This window comes from Solea senegalensis, linkage group LG12, assembly GCF_019176455.1.
Source record: "Solea senegalensis isolate Sse05_10M linkage group LG12, IFAPA_SoseM_1, whole genome shotgun sequence".
NCBI classification, from domain to species: domain Eukaryota; kingdom Metazoa; phylum Chordata; class Actinopteri; order Pleuronectiformes; family Soleidae; genus Solea; species Solea senegalensis.
This window is the reverse complement of record NC_058032.1, coordinates 24,470,636-24,494,726: the sequence shown is the minus strand read 5'-3', so window position 1 is coordinate 24,494,726 and position 24,091 is coordinate 24,470,636. Positions and strand designations below refer to the sequence as shown.

The 24,091-nt window shown below is 41.9% G+C and overlaps 1 protein-coding gene across 1 annotated transcript in view; it reads left to right on the top strand.

Moving 5' to 3' along the window:
* The window catches only part of fat2 (FAT atypical cadherin 2), an 84,393-nt gene that overhangs the window by 2,939 nt on the left and 57,363 nt on the right, over window positions 1–24,091 (top strand). Inside the window, exons 2-4 of the mRNA XM_044040945.1 lie at window positions 11,019–14,285; window positions 15,802–16,113; window positions 23,779–23,837. Coding sequence (XP_043896880.1) covers window positions 11,048–14,285; window positions 15,802–16,113; window positions 23,779–23,837 — 3,609 coding nt within the window. The 5' untranslated portion in view covers window positions 11,019–11,047. The remainder of the gene's footprint in view (window positions 1–11,018; window positions 14,286–15,801; window positions 16,114–23,778; window positions 23,838–24,091) is intronic.

Below are 24,091 nucleotides of genomic sequence, written 5' to 3'. Positions count from 1 at the left end.
CAGTTGATGTGAACATGCGCCAAACATTGAATGAAATGAATAAAGAAAAGAAAAATGAACTCACAACTAATGTTAGCAGACTTAATCTACATCTGCAGAAAATCCTGTGGGAAAGAAAAGACCTCAGTGTGTTTTATTATGTTTTAAATTGTAAAATATGGAGTTTAAAAAACCTTAATTCTCCACATTTAAAGCCTTTAAAGTGAACTTGAAACAAACAGCGTCTGTTTTTTTTTTTATAACCGTCACTTTAAACGTCAGCGTTTGCTTCACACAGACTTTTTTATATAGTTTATTTCGTTTTTATGAGCGAGTTCAACTTTAACAGAAGCTCTGACGCTAAAATCCACTGTCACCACGCAGTAAAAACCTCACAATGACACAGTGAGGGTTTGAGTGAGTGTGTGTGTGTGAGAGAGTGAATATGGAGGAGACACTTTCTCTTATTATTTTTATTGGTCACAAAATATAGTTAATTATCACATTTTTCACATAAAGGTGATATACATTTGACTTTTCTTGTATATTTAGGAAGGAATTACTAAATGAATGTGGCAAACACTACATATTTATATGCATAATTATATATACTTTCTCTCTGGGCCTCCAAGTATGGCTGATATGATAATTCTCATTCATCATTAACCCTTAAATATCAGATTTAATGCGATGCTGACAGGTTTATTGAACAGAGACGCATCTTTTTCTCTGGTTCTCTTCAGAAAACACGTCCTGACGCGTTTAACAGCCTTCGTACCACAGAGCGAACTCGTGCTCATAACTCATCCCAGTTTAACCACTGACCTCCAGTCAGGGGCCTCCGTGTCCCGACGTTAAGCTCTGGATGAGAGAGAGTCTGACCCCCCCCGACCCCCCTGACCCTTCAGACCCCGGGGTCACCGCTGTGACCTCACTGTCGATGTGATCTGAAAATACACTCAGAGGTGGACGCTTCTGCAGGTGGTGATCGCAGGGTTATGGGTTAAGTGCTAATTCAGGGTTTTTTGATATCTTAAGAATATATTTACCACTTTATTTTGTCATTGGACAACATTTTCTGTCAGTTTGTAAGACTTTTGTTAACCGCTCACTCTCCCACACCAAACCCCATAGAGAAAATCAACGATTTTAACATCACAGCTCACAGGAGTTGTGCATCCACTGCTGCTTCCAAGTGAGTTCACATGTGTTGTTTTGTGACTTTGGCTTTTGAAATCAATCATTCAGATTCACCTCAATGACACAAAATGACCCAAAGAGGCAGGGGGTAGACCAGCAGCTCCTGTGTCTCTGCGAGCTAAAAACGTTGATTTTCTCTATGGAGTTTGGTGTGGGAGAGCGCGTGGTTTACATACTGTCCGTTTTCTGTCGTCTTTTGTTTGCGTCATCACTGGCAGTTATGTTTTCATGTTTTTTCTAGTTCTAAACACTGGCAGAGTGTCTCATACACCCAAAAAAATAAAATAACTATCCCTTTAAATTCCCAGGATTACTACATTTTACAAAAGAATCTGTCACATTAACGTGCTGTAAAACGGAGAAACCGCTCTCTATTAATATTGTAACCCTGACCCAGAGCCAGTCTCACAGAGGTCAGAGGTCAGAGTCATCCACTGCTAACGACAGCCACGCAGGAAATAAGTAATAAAGTGAAAGCAAAGAGCTCGGAGACGTAAATGAGGGCGGAGTCTGAGACTCGGACAGGATTTTAATTGGTACCTGGACGTGAAGCCCACACACACATGTGGAGGGAGACTTATTATTTATTATTTATTTAAATACATTCTTCCACTTCATGTCACAGGTTATAAACGTTAGCCTTTCAACACCAGCGCGGAATGTTAATTTTCTCCCGGTGGTCGGTTAAATGCTGCAGCAGCTGCCGCTGCTGTTTATGATGATTGACAGCTCCCCACTGTACCTGTACACATTATAACTGAGTTTTTATAGCTGTGGCTCTTCACATATAGAGAAACCCCACTGACATTATATTTATATTCTTAAATAATTGAGTTTTCACTCACTTCCTATAAATGTAAGGAACTGCCCTGAAGGCGTCAATGTGGAAATATTCAAATTTCTGTATTTGATTTGCACGCTGCTCTCACAGGAATTATCCAGAATTTGTGTCATCACTAAAAACACCTTGTAGATAATTGGTGGTGAATATGGTGAGTATGAAACGGCGTTACCACGGCAACAGTGCGAAGTCTGAACATTTGCAAAAAATGACCAAAAAAGAAATTGGTCCTGAGAGCCGACAGATGGTCATATAGTGACAAACAAGTCAGGAATAACTCACGTGTGAGTCTGATGTGGGTTCTAAGACTGTGTGTGGCAAAATGGCTCCACAGCGCCCCCTAGAACACTTAAAATAAACAGTCCTAACACTTTTGGCGATTTCGGTGCCCATTTCGCACATGAGGTATTTCGATGAACTCCTCCCAAAGCTTTATTGCGATCAACTTCTAATTTGCTCAGGTCGCTGTGGACATGATGAGGATTAAAAGTTACCAAAATCTTTACTGCGGGTAATTCTGAGGACTTCTGAAACCGTTGTAACGTAGCGATAGAAAGTCTGATCGCAATCAAACTTGCTATGATTGATAATTACAGTAGTTGGCCGCCACCGGAAGGCGCTCTATTCTCTTAATGACTTGTTAAAGTTCACCATGTCAAAATAAGTGATATCTAGTGGTGAAACAGCAGACACGAGTGCATCAGGTTAATATTTAAGGCTTTTGTTTATGAAGCTAAAAAAAACATAAAGTGTTTGGTGATTTTTGGACAACAAATGCAAGAAATTGAAGACTGGCTTCAAAAGCTGAAATATTTAAATACTGAACAGGTTCTGCACTTGTTTTCCTCTCATATTTTGGTCCTGAATGATCCCACCTCCACCTGACAGGTGTGACACATCAACGCCGTGATTATTGCTCAGGTGTGCAGATGCCGTGAAAGCCACAAGAGAGTCAACACGGCGAATTTAATAGAAGGAGTAATTTTCTGTTGCTAATGTAAACCAGTATGCACAGCCTTAATTATGTCGTGAAAATCAATCCATGAATAATGCTGCGTTGCGTTATTTCATATCTGCGCTTGAGTATCGACAGTCGGTGCCTGAGTTCAGACTCTCCGGAGGCTCCATGTCACGCCGTCATGTGCTAATGGTCCGATACAAATCAATGGGCTTCGTTTTCTAACTCGCAGAACGAGAATACGTTAAGAAATAAAACTTTAAAACGGTGGATGTGGTCGAGCAGATGTGTCGTCTACTCGGTGTAAAACTGACACCAGATCATTGAGAACTCACAAGGTGACGACTGATTGAACAGAAACCTCGCAGCTACAGACTGATGGGATTAGAAGGGATTAGAATGAACCCATGAGCACAAACCGATGTAAGACTGACATTATCCAGTTTTTAGGTAACATTGCTACCTTCTTCTGCTTCCCAGTCTACTCGGAACAACCTCATCTCTTCTCTTTAACCTCGACAGACAAACCTCTACCATTTCCCTGACCAGTGCTTCCTTAGCCAGGTTCTTCACCTCCTGAATGTCCAGCAGAGACCCACGTAAATATTACATCACAGTCCATTTTCTCAACCCTGTATCGACAACCAGGTCACGAGACATGATCCGATGAAGGGCGGTTTACGTGGGGTGGACCAGTGTGGTTGGAACTATACTGGTTCCAATCCTGGGTTGAGGGTGGTCTTGTCTTTGTATTTTATACTTCTTCTTCTCTGCATTTAACTCATCCACTACGAGAAACCTTCCTAGAATTAGGAGCAGTGGGTGCGATGGGGGTTGGATACCTTGCTCAGGGGTAACCCAGCCCTTTGACCTGATAGGGACTCGATACTGGCATTCCTCCGGTTACAAGCCAAGTCCCCTTTCCACTTGGCCATGGGCTGCACATGCGGCTTGCTTGAGGACATCTGATCTTCAGCAGATTTTGAGCAAATGAAGAACTTTCAGATTTGTGTGGATGGGTCTTGGGGGCGTTTGGTGGTTTTGTTGCTGGTCTTCAGATTGTATGGATGGCTCGCGTGCCGTGTTGTGTGTTGGTTGTTCTTCCTTAGGGCTGCTGGAGGTCTTGTGGGTGGCGGTGTGATGGGTTGATGGTTGGACCTGCTGTCTGTGTGGTCTGTGTTCTGGCTCTGTTGGTGTCTGGGGGGGACGGGGAAATCGTGCGCCCGTCCTGACCTGGTTGTCGGGTCCTTGTGTTGCCTCTGCGTGGGTTGAGAGGAATTCATGTGGACATTCAGGAGTTGAAGGGAAATTACACGTCTGATAATGTGTCCGGGGAAATGATGGATCTTCTCATAAATACCGGTTCAATCCAGGATTGAAGATTGGCTGCAGCTCGGGCAGACGGCAGCAATCTCCACTGCACTTTCATGAGAAATTGCCTTCTCTAGTTACATTAGCAGCTGACCTATGGGTCATTTATTGTTTTTTTCTTCATGTTTTATTCATTATTACAAGTGTGATGATGACAAACGTTTAATCATTGTTTTATGAAACCTTTAATTATTCGTTTGGACGCGCAGTGACAGGTTAACGAGACGCAGCTTTCTGTCAAGTGTTTGGTTGAATTAAAGGTGCGTTTTTAATTAACAGAAAGGGTTCAGGTTGTTCTCGGCTCTTATTAAACCCTTTGATAGTGGAACTCTGCAGCAGCAGCAGCAGCAGCAGTTCGCTGTAATTACTGCGATATCCCGTTTCATCTCCTCTCTTCTGTCCGTTGTGTTCTTGTGTAATCGCCTCACAAAAACCAGGAAATGAGTTAAATGGGATGAATGCAGAAGTCGGAGAAGGCTCAGGGTGACAGATCGTTTTCATTTGCGTTAAAATCCTTTTTAATTCCTCTACACGACCACCGTCTACCGTCCTGCACCAATGTGTCCTGGTAGTAGAGTGTGTTTGCTAGTTTTTTTTATACAAATGCTTAGTTTTAGAAAAAGAACCTTGTAGTTGTTCCTATAAAACGAAATACAGTTAACTCTTCAAAATAAAATAACATTTATATTGTTTTTATGCCATTTTTAGTTTAGTTTCCACATGTCTTGTAATATATTTTGCACACATGCAGAACAAATTGAGTTTCCCGTACAAATCGGGCAATGACAGTGGCCACTTCCTGTCAAAACAAAGCCACTTCCTGTCAGAGAATTTACACCCGTTTTTGGGTGATTTTAAATAAAATAATGTTATAATGATATAATATATAATAATATAATAATGATATTCTTGGAAAAATACTTAGGAGTTAAGTTAAAGGATTTCTTCTTCAATTTAAAGTGTGTGTGTGTGTGTGTGTGTGTGTGCGTGCCAGCGGACCTGGCAGGACCTGCACTCAGCTCTCGGCTCTTTTCAGATCAAACCACATTCCTTCCCTGTCATAATTAAACTCCGCCAGCTCCTGGATTAGCAGCTACAAGTTTTTACGGATCCGTGATCAAACTTGTCTGTGTTGCAATAGTCAATGGCCGTCCTCCTGAGGTGAGTTTGAAACCGTGCCTCGTGCAGAGAGTGACGTCTCGTGCTCGGCTCTACTCAGGTGGACGCGTCGCTCAGAGGAAGTGATCTTTGTGTCCAGTGGAGGTTCAGGTGAAACGTGAGCCGGGAAGCTGGAGGTGAACGTGTGTGTGCAGGTCGTCGTGTTCACTGTGAGGATGCGGGCGTGTGTGTGTGTGTGTGTGTGTGTGTGAGCCTGACGCTTCTGCCCTGCAGCTCTGAATGTTTCAGTGTCAAACTCAGGTTCACTCGAGTTTCGCGTCTGTTTTTACAACAAATGACAGAATTAGTGCAGAGACTGCGGTTAAAAGTTTAAAGAACAGGAAACGAGTCACGCAGAATCGGGATTATCACGACGTAACATAGTCACGACTAATGTTTGCAGCATATTTTAGTATTATGGTCTGTAGTAAAACAAAGTACAAATACTCCTCTACATTTCCTCTAACTCTCTTTGTTACACCCAAATAAAATCAGAAGAAGAGTTGTTATTATGGTCTGTATTTATATAGAGCTTTTCTCGTCTTGATGAGCTGCTTTACACTACAGTTTTCACCCATTCACACGCTGCAACATGGAGTTAAGTGTCTTTGCTCAAGGACACATGTAGACGAGCAGAGCAAGGAATTGAACCCACAGCATTCCAGTTGACAGACCCTCACCCTACCACTGAGCCACCATGACTCAATCCTTACTCCTTTTTTAAATACTTTTGCTTAATTTAAACTTAAGTCAATTTTTTATCAGAAAATTACCTAAGTGATACTTAAGTACAATAAAAGTCATTTTCTGGTCACATTCTTGTACTTTTACTTTAAAAGTACTTTTATACACAGACTGAGGTCAGTTGAGGACGTTGAGGCTCGTGCTGCTGATTTGTGAGACTCATTTTGTCTGTGACAGAGTGTTTTATTATAGCCTTATTTATTATTATTTATTAGATTTATCTTCATGGCCTCATTACATCCCGGCATGAACACATGATGCACCTGAGATGTTTCTTCCTTTGAGTCGTGAAATTGGGAAAACATGGTTTGAGGCTCTCTGTCGTTACAAAGTTTTGTTGAGCGAGACAAATGTTTCCTGGGTTTTATTTATTTATTTACCCTGTCCAGTGTCATAGGACACATCTATTAATATTAAAGATGGCACAACGCCACTTTAATGCGTCACAAACCTCCACACCAAACCCCATAGAGAAAACCAGCGATTCTTTGTTCAGATTTACCTCAGTGACACAAGCTGGCCACACGAGGCAGCAGGAGACTGGCAGCTCTTGTGTCCATGTGAGCTAAAATCGCTGATTTTCTCTATGGACTTTGGTGTGGGAGAGGAGCTTTTTTTAACAAAGCAGCAAAAAAACGTTGTTTTACATGCAGAAAAAGATTCTAGATTGTATCTTATTTGGCATTTTTCACTTTCTGATATCCACTCCAGTATAATAATTTATAATAATATTTTTGTCATAATTTTGTTGTAATGTAGTATTTACACATGAGTGTCTTTTGATATTTAGGGTTTTATAGTTTCTTAATTTTCACGTCACAAAGGATCGGTCTCCTCCCGATGACTCGTTTCACCGTGTATGAATTAGTGACATCCAGTGGTAAGGATTAACAATGAGCAATTGGTGCCTTGCTCCGGGGTACCACTGCCCTTGACCTGGTGGGGACTCAAACCAGCAACCCTCCGGTGACAAGCCAAGGTTCCCATGAGTCCCAATGTCTAAACATTTAATATTTAATGTGCCCTCTCTGTTATAGCTCCATATACTCACTCTGGGTAAATCTAGTCTGAGTCCATGATTTACCGAGAGTTGTCCACGTTAAATCAGTGCCTTGTGTTTTTTCTTCTTCTGCTCACTGTGAGCACGTTTCATAGCAAAGCAGAGTTCCCACGGGTCCTGAAAATCCTTGAAAGTTTTTGAAAATTGCCCTAAACAGATATGGATCATGTACCGTCTAAGGGGTGCACCCCCAAGTTTGGGAAGCAGTGATTTGGACAAACTCCTGTTAGAACCCTTGTCTAAATGATGCGAACAAACCGCTGCAGATGTGAGGCGATAGTAAAACGACACTGCAGGAAAAATGTGGGAAAAACTGGGGAAGATGCTCTAAATCACTTCCCAAACCCAAACAGTGGGCCCGGACTGTGGTAATCTGATTATCTGTCACCACGAGAGCTGAGATAAACACCACACACCTGTCACCCTCCACTGACACTGACACCGGCAGCGCCAGTCGACCTGCAGACGCAGACCCTGAATCCTGGGAGACTTGTGTTTTCTCTGTGAACCCTCATAAACCGCGAGGCCACGTCTCACGCTGGTGTTTTCACGACAAATGTGAAGACATCGCCACCAGAGTGTCTTAATGGACTAACAGTAGGTTCCAAGGTTTAGGTTTTCTCTCGCCTGCAGAGAAGGAAAAAAAAAACCTTGACAGATCTTTTCATCTCTGATTTCAGGGAGCAGCGTCTCTGCCCTGGAGATTGTTGTGTGTGGATTTGCTTTTAGCTGTGGAGGAGCTGTCAGAGAAGAAGTGAAGGGCAAAGTGTTGCTCCCTCCAGCTCTGTCTCTCCCCACTCTCTCCGTGAAACTGTGTCTACCCGGCTCCATGTCGGCTCATGTGTTTCCACATCTCTGTTGCATATTTTGTGTTTGTGGTTTTCACTAAAGCGCGTGAAATATTGAGGCCACTGATGCTCCTCGAGGCGTGTTCTCAAATCTGGAGCTGAGACCAAACACAGTTAAAGGATGGACATTGTGACTTTTAAACTTCTGATAATTGTGCGCACAGGGTTGATTACATTTTTAAATTGAATTAACTTTTTGCGGACTATTTTCCGAGACTGGATTGTGTTTACAAAAGCAGCCACCGTATTGGTCTAGCACGGTCACGTGATGGCCGCTTTACCACTTGTTCAACATGACCAGGTATTTTAATTTAAAAAGTAAGAATTCAGTCGTCCCAGAGTATCGCAATGGCTGGTCGTAGAGCTGCACAACAGCGCCCCCGCAGGTCCGGAGCACTTCTCTTATTGAATATGCTGGTGTTTTCTCTCCTGCTGTTGTTTTTGGGATTAGCGTGTATATTTTTTTAGGTTTTGCAGCGTGTTTCTGTTGATGCACAAAATTCAAGCCCAGGTCTATTTAAGGGCAATTTTCAAAAACATTCAAGGATTTCCAGGACCCGTTGGAACCCTATGAAAAATGCTCACAGTGAGCACAAGAAGTCAGAGCGATGGGAACAATCACAAGGAACTGATTTAACTCTTGGTAAATCATGGACTCAGACCAGATTTACCGAGGGTCAGTCTGCACAGCAACGTTTGTAGCAGTTATTTACATCACGCTGCCTGTTGTTAATGCTAACATCAGGCTAATCTGACACTTTCTGTAGACGGTAGAGTTGAATGTTTGTCACAGAGCCACATTGCGTCCATTTGTTTCCCCCAAGGGTTCTTATAAACTTTCAGTGACTCTCTGGAGTAAAAATGAAGGGAAGCTAATCAGGAAGTTGAAGATCTGGAATGATGTCCTCTACACCTGTTTACAAACTCGGCGGCTCATAGAAACTGAGTCATGTGAGCTCTTTATTTTAGCATTTATTGCTAACACTCCTTGTTATTTTCCCTCTCTCTCTCTCTCTCTCAGTCAGCATGACTTAAATATGTGAAAATCAAAAGAGATGATGGTAGATATTTTGTCAACACTGAACACAGATTACAACGTAGATTACATTCAAATGCAGTAGGAGGGAGCATTGGAAAATGAAAAGTGGAAAAGATGTAAGATTAGTTTCTATGGAATTTTTCCAAGTCTCAGTGTCTGACCATTCATTCATTCATTCATTCATTCATTCAGGACTCTTCCTGTTTGAAAATACCTTGTAATTAAAGCACAGCTTTACAAAAGAAAGGGCCTCTTTATTCAATGTTTAAATCCAGTGACCCAGGATTGTTTAACTTGTGCTGTAATAATCGATGTGGTCGACTTAATTCGATGATGTTCAGCAGATTCACTCGAGTGTTTGTTCTATTTTAAACAAATCGCGCCGCACGTTTGGACAAGTCTTGAATTTTAAAATAGACGCCGCAGTTTCGACATAAAATACCGCAACCACACGAGCGATGTGGGACTGTGACTCTCTGTTGATGCAGAAAACAGAAATATGTCTGCAGTCACACACACACTCACACTGTGCTGCCGTTTACTCTCGGATCAGGACTGAACCTCCCACCGTCATCTGCTTGATCACAGTGTCATCAAACTACAAATCCCTCTCATAGCCTCAGACTGGTAAAGGCTCAGAAGTAACAGTTTTGATGATGCCTTGTTGTTGGTATTTGGACAGCAGAGGGATAATTACGGGGAGGGGCTGGGGCTGCCACCTGTCTGACAAAGGCTGCGAGGCTAATGACACTCTGATCCTGGGACAATGAGTTTCCCTTCTTTCTGGTCAGAGCGTGTTGGGACACGATTTGGATGTCTTGCCACAGACGTCCCCTGGGCCCGTTGTGTCATTGTGGATTTTTGTAAGAAAGGCTTTTTCTTTTTACGTTCCATGAAATTCAAGTTACCCATGAACGATTCTTTTATTCCTTTTATATAAAGATGTATATATATACACATGAAACTCGATGATGATTGCAGAAAAGCTCTCTTGATGTACTGAGGGAGGCGTGGCAACACTGACTTGAATTTGATGTAGAATACTCAGGTACACGTTTGAGAATGCACTCCTCTTCTGCTTGTGCCAGACACGCCTTGATAATTCCTGTTATAGATCTAAAAACACTTACTCACAACTTTTATCTGTGTGCCAGTACCGCTCCTGCATTTTCAATCACCTTTAAGTTCTGGTGTCCGCTCATATTTGCCGCACTTTACCGTCTTTATTCTCCAAATGTGACCAGAATTCACAAAATTTACATTATGTTCAATTGAAAAATACCTGAAAAACCAAATAAACCAAAATACTATGTCTTTTTTTCTTTGTTTGTTTGTTTCTGATTTATAATGTGAACATGACTGCCCTCTAAAATGTGTTTTTGCTGCATCATTAACAATTAACATCTTTTTTTGGTCGAGAAAATTCAGAAATAGAGGCTATCATAGTAAACGTGTGGGTCGGACTCAAAATCTGATTTTAAAACTGAACTGAAGATTGGATTTGTGTGTCCACAGAGTCCTAAAAAAAATTCTGATCTGAGTCACATTAATGGATGTACCTCCAGTAATCCGTAATCTGGTAAAGGTTCATTTATATTAGTTAAAACGTTTAGTGGTCAAGCAACTATACTAGCAAACCAGACAGACAGACGTAGTAGTAGTAGGAACTTAATGCAGCTCCTCTGTTCCCCTTTCACCCCAACCTACCGAGGCAGATGCTACACATGCCAAGTGCTTGCTCATTGTGTTAACTGTTGTGTTTTTCTTCTCTCTATAATTCTGCTACATTACTTACATTTATCTTCCTTTGCTTTTCGCAGGTCTGAGGATCTTCGTGGACGTATTAAAGATGGCCACCTCAGGGACGACCCTCCTCACTCTAGCAGCAGTGCTCCTGCACGTGTCCAGATGTCACGGGAGCGTGGGGAAAGGGAAGGACAGTTTACCGCTGAGGTTCACGCACCATCTCTACAATGTCACCATCAATGAGAACTCGGCGCCGCGGACGTACGCCGAGACGCCGGTGATGATGGGCATCGAAGTGACGGATCTCTTTTGGGAGATTGAGTATAAAATCATCCAGGGCGATGAAGATGAGCTTTTCCAGGCCGAGGCTGTCAAAGTTGGAGACTTCTGCTTCCTGAGGATTAAAACTAGCCGCAGTAACTCTGCTCTCCTCAACAGAGAGGTCAGAGACACTTACACGCTCACTGTGGAGGCGAGTGAAAGCACTTTTGACTTCACGGCAAAGACTAAGGTTTCTGTCCAGGTGCTTGACACCAATGACTTGAAGCCTCTTTTCTATCCTGCTTCATACAATGTAGCCATCACTGAGGACACGCCACTTAAGTCGAGTGTGGTCAGGGTTAGCGCCACAGACGCAGACGTCGGGAGCAATGCCGAGTTTTATTACTCCTTCACCAGCAGAGCTCATCCTTTCGCTGTCGACCCTTTCAGTGGCACAGTCAGCCTCGTCAAGAAGCTCAATCAGACTCGCTCTGAGAAATATGACCTCACTGTTTTAGCTGAAGACAGGACAAAGAAAATATCCGGCGTGCAGAAATTCGGTAACGTCGCCCGGGTCTTGGTTAACGTACGAAAGGCATCAAAGGGTTCTCTGGTCATCACATCTCCCCACAAACCTACAGTCTCTTCAGATGGAAAAGTGGCTATCGATGTCCACGTGGAGGGTGGAGTTAAGTCGGTCAAATCCCTTAATATTGTTGGAGGGGATCCTCACAAGTGTTTTGAGATAATCCCCTTAGGAGTGCAGGGCAGTGACTTCCAAGTGATCTCAACAAAGAGGATTATCTCTTCTCAGACTCCTTCTGGGCTGGATCTCTCACTTCAGGCTAAAGAGTGGGGCTCCCCGGGTTTAGTCTCTCCAATTACACAAATCCACATTCCGGCCTATCGTTACAGCTCATTGACATTTTTGGAGGACACCTACATCGCCACGCTGAGTGAATTTTCACCTCCCAAATCTCACGTGCTGAAGGTTTCTGTCACCTCAGTTCCCTACAATGTCACTTTTGGCATTAAAAATAATCAGGACAGCTCCAAATTTAAAATAAATCCCAAAACGGGGATTATTGTAACAACAGAAATGTTTGATTACGAGAGAAAGAATCGGTACGAGTTTGACGTCGTGGCCAATCAAGGTGAAGCTGAGACTCACATCGTGGTCGAGATCACAGATGAAAACGACAACAGCCCACAGTTCTCGCAGACCTCGTATCAGACCACACTGGATGAAAACACACCTGTCGGCAGCAGCGTTCTGAGAGTTTCAGCCACAGACAGAGATAAGGGCAAAAATGGCTTTGTGACGTACGCGATCGCCAACGCAGGCCCTTTACCTTTCACGATAGACGCGTTCACCGGCGTCATCTCGACTTCTGAACACCTGGACTATGAGCTCATGAAAAGACGGTACCACTTGAACGTTTGGGCTTCGGACAGCGGCAGCCCATTCAGTCAGGTCAGCGACTGTGCGGTGATGATAACTCTGAACAATGTCAACGATAACGTACCTCTTTTCGAGAGGGTGGGCTGCAACTCCACTGTACCTCAGGATCTACCTGTGGGTCACATGATCTGCGAGCTGTCGGCGGTTGATCTAGATGAGCTGCAGCAGCTGACGTACATCATAGAGTCAGGGAATGAGTTCCAAGTGTTTGGGATTGACCCAGTGTCAGGCACGATCACCCTCAAACAACCGATTCCCCTGGGAGCTGGTTCGTTCACATTGAGTGTCGTAGCCACGGATGGAAAGCATCGTTCCAAAGTCTCAGTTGTCAGAATAACCGTCACAAACAGGGGTGATGACGTGACGCTGCGCTGCGAGGAAACGGGCATTTTCAAACAGCTCACGGATAAACTCATCGAGTCCATTAAACCGATTTTAACCAATCAAGAGGAAGAGACGTTCTCCGACATTCACATCACCAACCGCCATTCTCCAAAGTTTGACCCGAGCGTTCCCAGCTCGATCGACCTCATCGAGGACCATCCGCTGAACACGACCATTCTTCAGTTCGAGGCGACTGACAAAGACACCGGGTTTAATAGTAAGTTAGTTTATGTCATATCGAGCGGAAATGAAGACGGCTGTTTCTCCATCGACACGTTCTCCGGTGACCTGAAGTTAGTTTGCCCACTGGACCGAGAAACTAAGGAGTTTTACATTTTGAACATCACCGTTTACGATCTGGGAATACCGCAGACGTCCGCGTGGAAATTCATTGCGGTGAACATCATGGACGTCAACGACAACCCTCCTGTGTTCGACCAGCACAGATACGTGATCCGCGTGCTTGAAAACACAGAAGTGGACTCCGTCATTTTCACAGCTCGTGCGACGGATCCAGACGCGGAGACAAACGGTAACGTCCTGTACTCCCTGCTGACATCAACGGATATGTTCGGGATAGACGATCTGACCGGTGAGGTCACAGTGAGGCATCATTTGGATCGAGAAACCTCACCCAGACATGACCTTAGGATTGAAGCCAGAGACCAGGCCAAACTCGACCCTCAGCTCTTCTCCACGATTGACCTTGTGGTAGTTTTGCAGGACGTCAATGACCACCCACCCAAATTTACACCCAAGATTTACAGAATCAAAGTTCCTGAAGATGTCCCTGTTGGAACACTTCTTGTCTGGGTGGAGAGTGTCGATCTGGATCTGGGCAGCGGAGGCCTTGTTACCTACAACCTCAAGAACACAGAGAGCGGGATCTTTCACCTCGATTCCTCCACCGGAGCCTTGACCCTTGAGAGGGAGCTGGACTTTGAGAGGCGGCCATCCTACAACCTCACAGTCCGAGCGGTCGACCACGGCCTCCCTCGCTCCCTCTCCTCGTCCTGCTTCGTGGAGATTCAGGTCTTGGATGTCAACGAGAACCTGCACAGGCCTGTGTTCTCTGAGTTTGTGTATGAGGCCGGTGTGATGGAGGATGCAGCCGTGGGGACGGCCGTGGTCACGCTCACAGCTTCAGACAAGGACGCGGGCAGAGACGGAGTCGTCCGGTACCACATCCATGAGGGCTCTGGTCTTGGGGTTTTTACCATTGATGAGGAGACAGGTAAGAAACACAGGAATCTGGCTCTTTTGTTGTAGCAAATATTTTGTTTTCTCTGTTTTTTGTCTCCAAAAGAAATCAAAAATGATGACAGTTATGACTAGTCGAGCTAATAAAACAAGCTAACAGAAGACGCTTTGTGGCCATGTTGTTGTTTAAAACTTTAATAGTCTCAAAGTGGTTTTATGAGGCACTTAGTCAGTGACTTACCCACAGGTGACTGCTCTGTGTGTGTGTCCCCATACTGAGAACCTGCAAGAGACAAGCTGTCACATGCTCGATGCTTTCATGACTGTCAGCAGGGATTCAGAGGGGGGGCAGATTTTAACCATTTAACAAAAGGCTAACCTGAGAAAATCCACTCCAGCTTATGTTTGTGATATTTTAAGAATAATATCTGTCACTTAATCTCAGTGTAAAACTGTCTTTTATGACAGGAAAGTGAAGATTGTTTCGCTCTGTAAACTATTCCCTCCACTGCACCAAGTCCATATAGAAATTGTGCGTTTTTAGCTCACAGCACAGTGAGGTTTTGATCCCCTTTTGCTTTCATGGCTATGTTTAAAAATGTTATATTTGTGACTCTGGTGTTTGAAATCCTTCATTCAGGTTCACCCGAGTCTCACAAATATACAAAAACATGGCAAATAAGACAGTGGTAAACCACTGGCTACCCCACAGGGTCCTGTGAGCTTAAAACGCTGGTTTTCTCTATGGGTTTTGGTGTGGGAGAGTGAGAGCTTTACAAACTTTTTCTGGGGAAAAAAAGCTTGTCTCATAGCAAAATAAAGCAGCAAATATATTATAAAGTGGCTAAAATCTGAATCACCCACCTGGCAACCATGTCACTGAACACAAACAATTTTGTCTCCAAAATATTCCTTCAAAACATTATATTTACACTAAGGTGTGTGATGCAGTTCTGTTGCTTCACATTGAGTCAGTCCAATACGGAGGATTAATCATGGTCATTTTAAACAGAAAACATACAAATAAGTCCAACTCCTTTATTTTCCTGTGTGCAGGGTTTTTATGACCCGGTATTTCCTCTGGTTTACTGGAGGACGTTTGTCCATTGAACTCATCAGTGCATCCTTTACAGAGGATTCCCTGCGACCTCACAGCATTCCATTACCGTGCTGCAGAGTTAACCCTCAGATAATATCAGGGCAAGTGGAGTTCTCTGTCATAAAAGAGCCACGCTGAAATCTATCCATCGGCGTGTCCCTCTGGGGGAACAGCTCATACTTAATCTGATCCTGGAGGTTTTTCGCAGAAAATTTGACATCTCTTGTTTTTTAGACACTGGACATAACATAACGACCTCGTGGTATTTGGCTTCGTGTGAGGACTTGAGTATGTTTTTGGCAACAGAAATGTGTCGCTCCATGTTCCTCAGCAGAGAATGCTGAAGATCCTTCGGTCCACCCTTAGGCTCAGAGTTTTTAAAAATACAAAAAAGAAATGCATATATTTCCTCTGCAGTGATTAAGCACTTGATTATTTCCCCTTGTCTCAGGCGTGATCCGCACCACGGAGACGTTGGACCGCGAGACGGCGCCTCACTACTGGCTGTCGGTCTATGCCACCGACCTGGGTACGGAGCCGCTGGTCTCCTGGACTCACGTCTTCCTGGACGTCCTGGACGTCAATGACAACGCGCCGGAACTCCGCCAGCCGGTGTACTTCGCTGCTGTCAGGGAGAACGTGGACAAGGTCAAGTCCGTCGTCCAGGTGCGGGCTGAGGACGAGGACACCACGTCTGAGGGAAAGCTGTCCTACCAGATGCTGGAGTCTCACCGCACGTATTTTGACGTTGATCCCAAAACAGGTAACATCTATATTTGACTCAATCTGATATTAACGTGGGGTTATTTAGGTTAGACTATCACTTTTACTTGAATATGAAATATAATCTGGAACCTTTCTCTTCTTCAGAGTTTCCTCAGGTCATTCAAACAATTATGGATATTATTAAGCCTTTAACCCAGGCGACATGTTTGCGCAAGCACATTTCACATTACCGTAATATTACATGACGCTTTTTGTTATCGGAAATATTCCAATGGTTTCTGAAAGCTGAGAAGTTGCATGTCAAAGCCGACATATGGTTATTACGGTAATTTCACTCGCACTGTTTCAGGAAGCCGGCAAAATCTTTTTGGCCTGTTTTTGGACATTGAGACAAAATCTTTTTGGCCTGTTTTTGGACATTGAGACAAAAACTTAAACAAGTCAACAAGTAAACAACCCAATTATTTTAAATATGTTTTGTTCTGTTCAAATTTCAAATTTAACTGTTAAATCTGGTGCCGGTATGCTACTACAGTGTTTTTTAAATTGTTAATATGCTATATAGCATGTAGTACATTGTAAATAACTACTGGAAAAATGGGGAAAAAGCACATTTTCTGGCCCATTTATGGTTAAAATAAGCTCCAACTGTAACTTCTCTAATATTCTTGTGCAGAGAACGCAGGGAAATGTTAATCCATTTCAGCCTCCAGCTGTTTGACTGTGGTGAAGCACAGATGTTTGAAAATGTGCAGCTTGGCCCTGAAACGTGTTATTTAAGCTTTTAGTGAGTGGAGCGTACGAGTGGGGACACGTTAACAGTGTGTCATTATTCCACCCTGCTCACATCTGAACCATTTCCTAATGAATTCAAATGTAAAACCCTCTCTTTGTCAATATAACACCACTTCTGTCTTTTCTCCGTGTGTGTCTGGAGGAGCTGTATGAGATGATCTTTTCAAAGCTTCCTTGTGAAATGTCCAGATCATGAGAGAAAACAGTGAGGGAACAATTGCAGACTTTGGTTCCTGATATTTTCCTGCTGTTGTTTGATCAGTTTCAAGTCTAGATTTAATTTTCCCAACGTTATCCAGAGTTAAGTTCAGCATATTTATGTGCAGCTGCTTTCAGACAGTTTTCTCCGGGTTTTCTCCGGGTGACCCAACCGTACGCCCTGTGTGAGCTGGGATTGGCACCAGTGGCCCAAGTGGTGGACGATGAATGAGTGAATGCTTTCAGAGCTGCAATGAAGCCAGAACCTTTGCCTGAATTTGACCAAAGAGTTATAGAATGCATGGAAGGACATTTTCTGTAGCTTCTCCTGTCAGGATCTTTTCAGATTCCCTGATGAGGTCTAAGTGAGGCCCTGTAGGCTCCACCTTCATCCGTCTGGTGCCGATCCTGTTCTTCATGTCTAAAAACGATGAAAATGTCAGCTTTCAGAGATTCCTTTTTCTTGTTTTCCTTTTTCTTGTTTTGTACTATTAATGGACCACATGGTTGATGTAGTGGTTTTTGGGTTAGTGGATGCCTTGATCAGAGGAACCCCAGCCCTTGACCTGTCCCGGTCACCCAATTTGAACCCAATTCCTTATCAAGGAGTTCTCTTGGCCATTAGCTGCCCATAGAGATTCAGTAGAGGAACTCTCTTATTTCATTAGGTTGACAAGATTAACCTTGTGTATGCTCAAAGGAGAACCTGGGTCTAGTGGATAGACCCAGGTTCACGACCCAGTCAGAACAAGGGCCTTTCTCCCCTAGTGTACGTGAGTTTTCTCCGGTTTCCTCCCACAGTCCAAAGACATGCATACTGTATATGGGGATTAGGTAAATTGGACACGCTACGTTGACCACAGGTGTGAATGTGAGAATGAATGGTCGTTTGTCTCCATGTGTCCCCGTGATGGACTGGCAATCTGTCCAGGGTGTGACTCCGCCTTTCGCCCATGTCAACTGAGATTGAGAGGATAAAGAGGTAGAAGATGGAGAAACCTTATTAACCCTGCGGGGGAAATTCCTCTCTGCATTAAACCCATCATCTGCCTTAGGAGCTGTGGGTGTTGGTTACCTTTCTCAAGGGTATATATACCCCAGCCTTTAGACCCCCCAGCCATGAGCCCGGGTCCCTTTCCGTTTGCCCACGGGCTGCTCAAAAATCCACAGATTTTCCAGAAATAGTTTGACATTTGTACTCGACCTTCAGCAGAGACAATGTTCGTATAATTTACCGTTGTCCATCCATCTTCTACTGCTTTATCCTCCACATGAGGGGTGCTTGTGCCAATCCCAGCTGACATGGGGTGAAAGGTCGTCGTCAACTAATGCTTTATGTGAGAGAATATTTCGCAGAATTTCTCTAATGTGATGTCACAGGAGAACATCCAGACTCCTTTTCTTCTGCAGATGTCAAACCTCCAGACTCGTGGATTTTCTTGACTTTCTGCCTGAAAGTGTGGCTGATTTACACCTTCATTCACAGCTTGTTGTATGTTACAGGTTTATACATTTTAATGCCTTAGCAGCAAGTCCGGGCAGAACATTCAGTGCTGCAGAATCCGGGCGTGTCATGGAGACGCTAGAGAACCCTGAACTTCATCTCCTCTGGAGCTGGAGTTTAATGAGTATGAGAAATCACTCAGAAACTCATTCATCCATTTTCTGAATGGTTGTGACATTTGAGTTGTGGTTTTTAGAAGAAAGAAAGCAAAAGAGCAGCGAAAGACAGTAAACCTCGCAGGTATTTGAACGTTCCACGCTGACAGTTGCAATCCTGAGTCACCACACACACACACACACACTTTGATGTGAAGGGCTCTTCAGTCCCGCGTGCTGCGACACGTCCGCCGCTGTCTCTGGTGTTTGTCCACACCCACAGGACAGAATACAGAGGGATTAGGGAGAGGGAGGCCGAGCTGCCGCGTCGCTGACGTCGCACAAAGGCAGCGAGGGAACGGGAGGCGTCGAGACAGAGCGAGAGTGAAACATTATAACTGAGCCAGAGCAGGTGTATTTGATATTTACTCATGTGCACAAACACAGCATGAACAGGGACATTGTGTCTTGTGTCCCAGCTGTGGACAGAGGTGTTTTGTCCCACATTATGTGACCTGAGTGTCATGAAAGGAAGAAAAAAGAAAGTTCTGGCGAGGCGACATTAGATGGACGTTATCTGCAGACGTTGACGTTCCAGGAAAAAGTCCCATGCACCGTTTAACCTGAGCTATCCCTGGAGTAATAATAATAATAATAATATAATGTCATTTCTAATCCCAGTCCCTCCCAGCGAAGAGAAAACCTCAGCCTCCTCTTTAGTCTGGATAAGAAAAACAAACATCTGAAGAACCAGTGGAACGAGAAAACACCAAAGTAACCACACGTCAACATCAGGGGAAATAATTTGCCTCCTTTTATGAAACATGAAACAAAACAAATTACACGATAAAAGTGTCACAGGAGCAGAAAACACCTGTTTATTATCACCTGGTTAAAGTCAGATTACATCTTCCTCACAAGCTGTTTCCTAAACGACGTCGTCGCACAGATGGACAAAAGTATGTGGACGGCAGTGAACGACCTACGAGACGACTGAACGTGGAAGAAGACGTCATCTAGAATTGAAAGGACAAAAATGTCTCTTCGTTCTTCTTCTCCTGTTTGGACTCGTTTCACCTCCTCCAGCGAAAATCTGGGGAAATGTAGAGACAACGCAGCGCCGACCTCTGACCTTTATGACACCGTCAGCATGAACGAGAGAACAGACGCTCACGTCTGAGTGAACGAGTGAGAAATAATAACAATAACAGGGATTAATGTCAATTAGAAGCAAAGTTACAAAATTCTTCATGTTTTAAACTGGACAAAAAAACCTAAGTTTACGTGGAAAATCCGGTCGTCAAAATAAAACTATATTACATACATATTTACCTCTTTTACATTTATACACATTTACACATTATAATACACATTTCTACATGTTTATACACATTTATACGTATTAAAATACACTTTTATTGACATTTACACATTAAAATACAAATGTATGCATATTAAAATACACTTTTATTGACATTTACACATTAAGATACATATTTATACACACTTTTATAGACATTTACACATTAAAAATGCACATTTATACAAATTTATATGTCTTAAAAACACTTTTATAGACATTTACACATTAAAAATGCACATTTATACATATTTATAAGTATTAAAATACACTTTTATTGACATTTACACATTAAAAATGCACATTTATACATATTTATAAGTATTAAAATACACTTTTATTGACATTTACATATTAAAAATGCACATTTATACATATTTATACGTATTAAAAAACACTTTTATTGACATTTATACATTAAAATACACATTTATACATATTTATACACATTTACACCATAAAATACACATTTGAAAATAATCATGAACAAAACAACAAAGTTCATATGTGTGAAGGAAATAATAACAATGATGACATGAAAATATTTTATTACAACATGAAACATTCATTATTATGTGAAACTATAGCAGCTTTTCTTCCATAAGAATAATAATAAATAAATAAATTACCATAAAAATACATGAATCAACTTTAAAATAACCATAAAACTGACAATAACGGTTAATACGACATTAAAGGAGTGTTTTTTCACTTTATTATAACAAACAACCTGAAACTTTAATAAGAAACTTTGATTTATCTCATGATAATGTAAAATACTTGAGGCTGTGACGTGAAAATATTTTATTACAACATGAAACTTTCATTGTGATGTGATGATACGTGTATAAATGTGTAATTCGGTCCAAAAACACAAGAAGTATCAATGACAAAACGATGAAGTGTCACAGCAAAATCATTAGACAAGAAAAAAGAGGAGATATCAGCGATGACGGTGGAATAAATCCATTAGTTTAAAGAGATCGTGTTTCTTTAAATAAGAAACAAGCGCCGTGTGTCGACCTGATCTCACACACACACACACACCTTCTTATTTTACCTGTAATTACAGAGAGAGAGACTGACACACACACACGCCCACACAACCACACACACACACTGTGAGTGATGTAGAAACGTCTCAGGCCTTGACAGGAGAGAAAAAAATGACTCAGTGTGTGTGTGTGTGTGTGTGTGTGTGTGTCCAGTATAAAGCGTGAATCAGCTCGTTCTGTGACTCAGTGAATGAGCGAATGAGGGCGTGGCCAAAAATGACCTAACTGGCGAAGAGTTTTTTGCGTCTGGTGTCGTTTGAGCTCACTTTCACTTTCACCGAGTAAATAAACAACAACAAAAAACCAACACTTTTACATGAAAAAATACAGGAAAAAAAACAAATTCATCACACAATTTTCTGGAATTCATCGTAATTAAACGCTGACAGCACTAGAAAAAAAAACACATTTATGTGCTCTTATAGGCATTTTTTAAAAGGGTTTTGCAGTTTTATAGACATTTGCACATTAAAATACACATTTATACACATTTACACATGTTAAAATACACATGTTCACGTTAAAATACACATTAAATGTATTAAAAACATATTTAAACATATTAAAATTCACATTTATACACATTTACACATGTTAAAATAGACATGTATACACATTTACACATTAAAGGTATTAAAAACACATTTACACATGTTAAAATACACATGTTCACCTTAAAATACACATTAAAGGTATTAAAAACACATTTAAACATTTTAAAATGCACATTTACACATGTTAAAATGACATTTATACACATTTACCCATTAAAGGTATTAAAAAACACATTCAAACATATTAAAATAGACATTTATAGACATTTACACACATTCAAAGACAAAGTTACCGCAGGACGAGTCACTTAATAACGTGTGGGAAAGGTTTCCAGCTGCAGTTTCGCTCAGTTTGAAATCCTGAAGCATTTATTTGAAAAATGTCCCACAGTTTGCATGTGAATTCACCTGGAGACAGTTTTTGTGTCGAGACGAGTGCAGACGATCAGATATCATTGTTCACATGAGTGTGTGTGTTAAGATCTGATCACAGATCTGATCACAGATGGAGTCATGCAGAGATAACAGAGGTCGTTAACGTGGCGCACGTTAACTTTCTCCTGTAATTAGTGAAGAATGAAGTCGTTCTCTCGCTCTTTTCACCAGTTTGTTTAACATCATTTGCATTTTTATTGTTTGTTGTCGGACAAACGGATCCACGCGAGTTCCCCGTCGCCTGAGTCAGTTTCCATTTAAAAACGTGCTTTCGACAAAAGGTCACAAAGTAACGATGAGTAAACAAACCGACCGAGTCCTGACACGTCGTCGCGACGACGCTGGCGCTCTTCAGAGCAGAAACGAGACAACTGGAGAAGAACTGGTGTCGTTTATGTTTGTATAATGACGCCCCTTTAAAGGGACTTTTTAAAGGGTTTTGTAGTTTAAGGGTTTATGAGGTACACATGATAACTGCACTTTAAAACATTACACACATTTACAAATATTAAAATAAACATTTACACACAGTTACATATTAAAATACACTTTACTACACATTAAAATACACATTTATACACATTTAAACATATTAAAATAGACATTTGAACATGTCTGCTCTAATGACACAAACACACTTTCTTTGATGACACACCTGTCCTCATGGTGTCCCCCTCCCGTCCCAGCAGGACATGTTTACACTGCTCTGTTGTAAAGACAGAGCAGTTTTTCACACAGTCGACAGTTTACAGCTTTCTCTTCTGTGTCTGTTTGTTTTAAAGTAACTGTGACGATTCAACACTGAAGTAATAAGAACACGAGTAAAAGGATTTTGACTTTGAAAAAATGACGTTGAAGTCGTCTAAACATGACTCAGCAGCTGCAGATTTAAACCTAAACTTCCTTCCTCTCGACATTTATCTAGAGTTAATTAGAGTTAGGTAGAATCGTCCAACTACAGGTTAAACCTGGACTAAAACATAAAAAGGGGGCAAATAATAGAATAAGTTATAATTTTATTAAATTGTCCTTTTTTGTTCACATAATTTAATTCATTTACACATAAGATCATTTCAACAGAAGTGTTTTTTTATAGTGAAATGGATTTTGTTCATCAGTAATGGTATATATATATATATATATACACATATATATAGTATACAGTATATTCATATACATTAATTAGACCACATCTTAAAAATCCTACAAAACAATACATCTTGTCCTTTATTTTGAAAGGATAATAAAGCAAACCTTGATTCCACATCGACTCGTTAGCTTTTTTTTTCATCATAATTTATTGTAAAAATCTGCATTTTTCTGTGTTTTCTCTCATTCTCTTGGTTTTCAGCCAAACATGCACTTAATTAACTTAATGAGGTCACTGTTGTTGTTATTATTATCGAGGTTTTTGTTTAGCAGGAAACTTTTCGTAATTCCTTTGGTGATGTACACACACACACACACACACACACACACACAGTCCTGGGCAGTGAGAGTTACAGCTAATTACAGCTACACAAACAAACACAGAGGTGTTAGTGCTTCTGTTATTGTAGGTGTGTGTGTAAGTGTGTGTGTGTAGTAACACAGTTGAACACCTAAACAAACAAACACACTCTGGACTGTGGATGTTGTTTCTGCTGTTGTTTTGTTTGTCTTTAAGAAACATATTCTCACGTGTGTGTGTGTGTGTGTGTTCACAGGTGTTATCAGCACTCTGGCAGCCTTGGATCGGGAGGATAAACCGGAGCACAGTATCGAGGTGAGACCCCTCAGACTGAAGCTGCTGTAGTCAAACACAGCACAAGTTTAAAGTGTCAACAAACCACAGACAACACAAAACAGAACAGGTTGTAAAACACAAACTCACGTCTGTTCTGGACTCTGCATTTTCATACTCCACTGCTGTTTGGTGAAAACACACAGGTTCTTACTTATACTGGCAAGAATACTCTTTAATTCTTCTTTAATGTAATGTAAATGAATGGTTTACCTTAAAAAACTTGAATTTTGTGA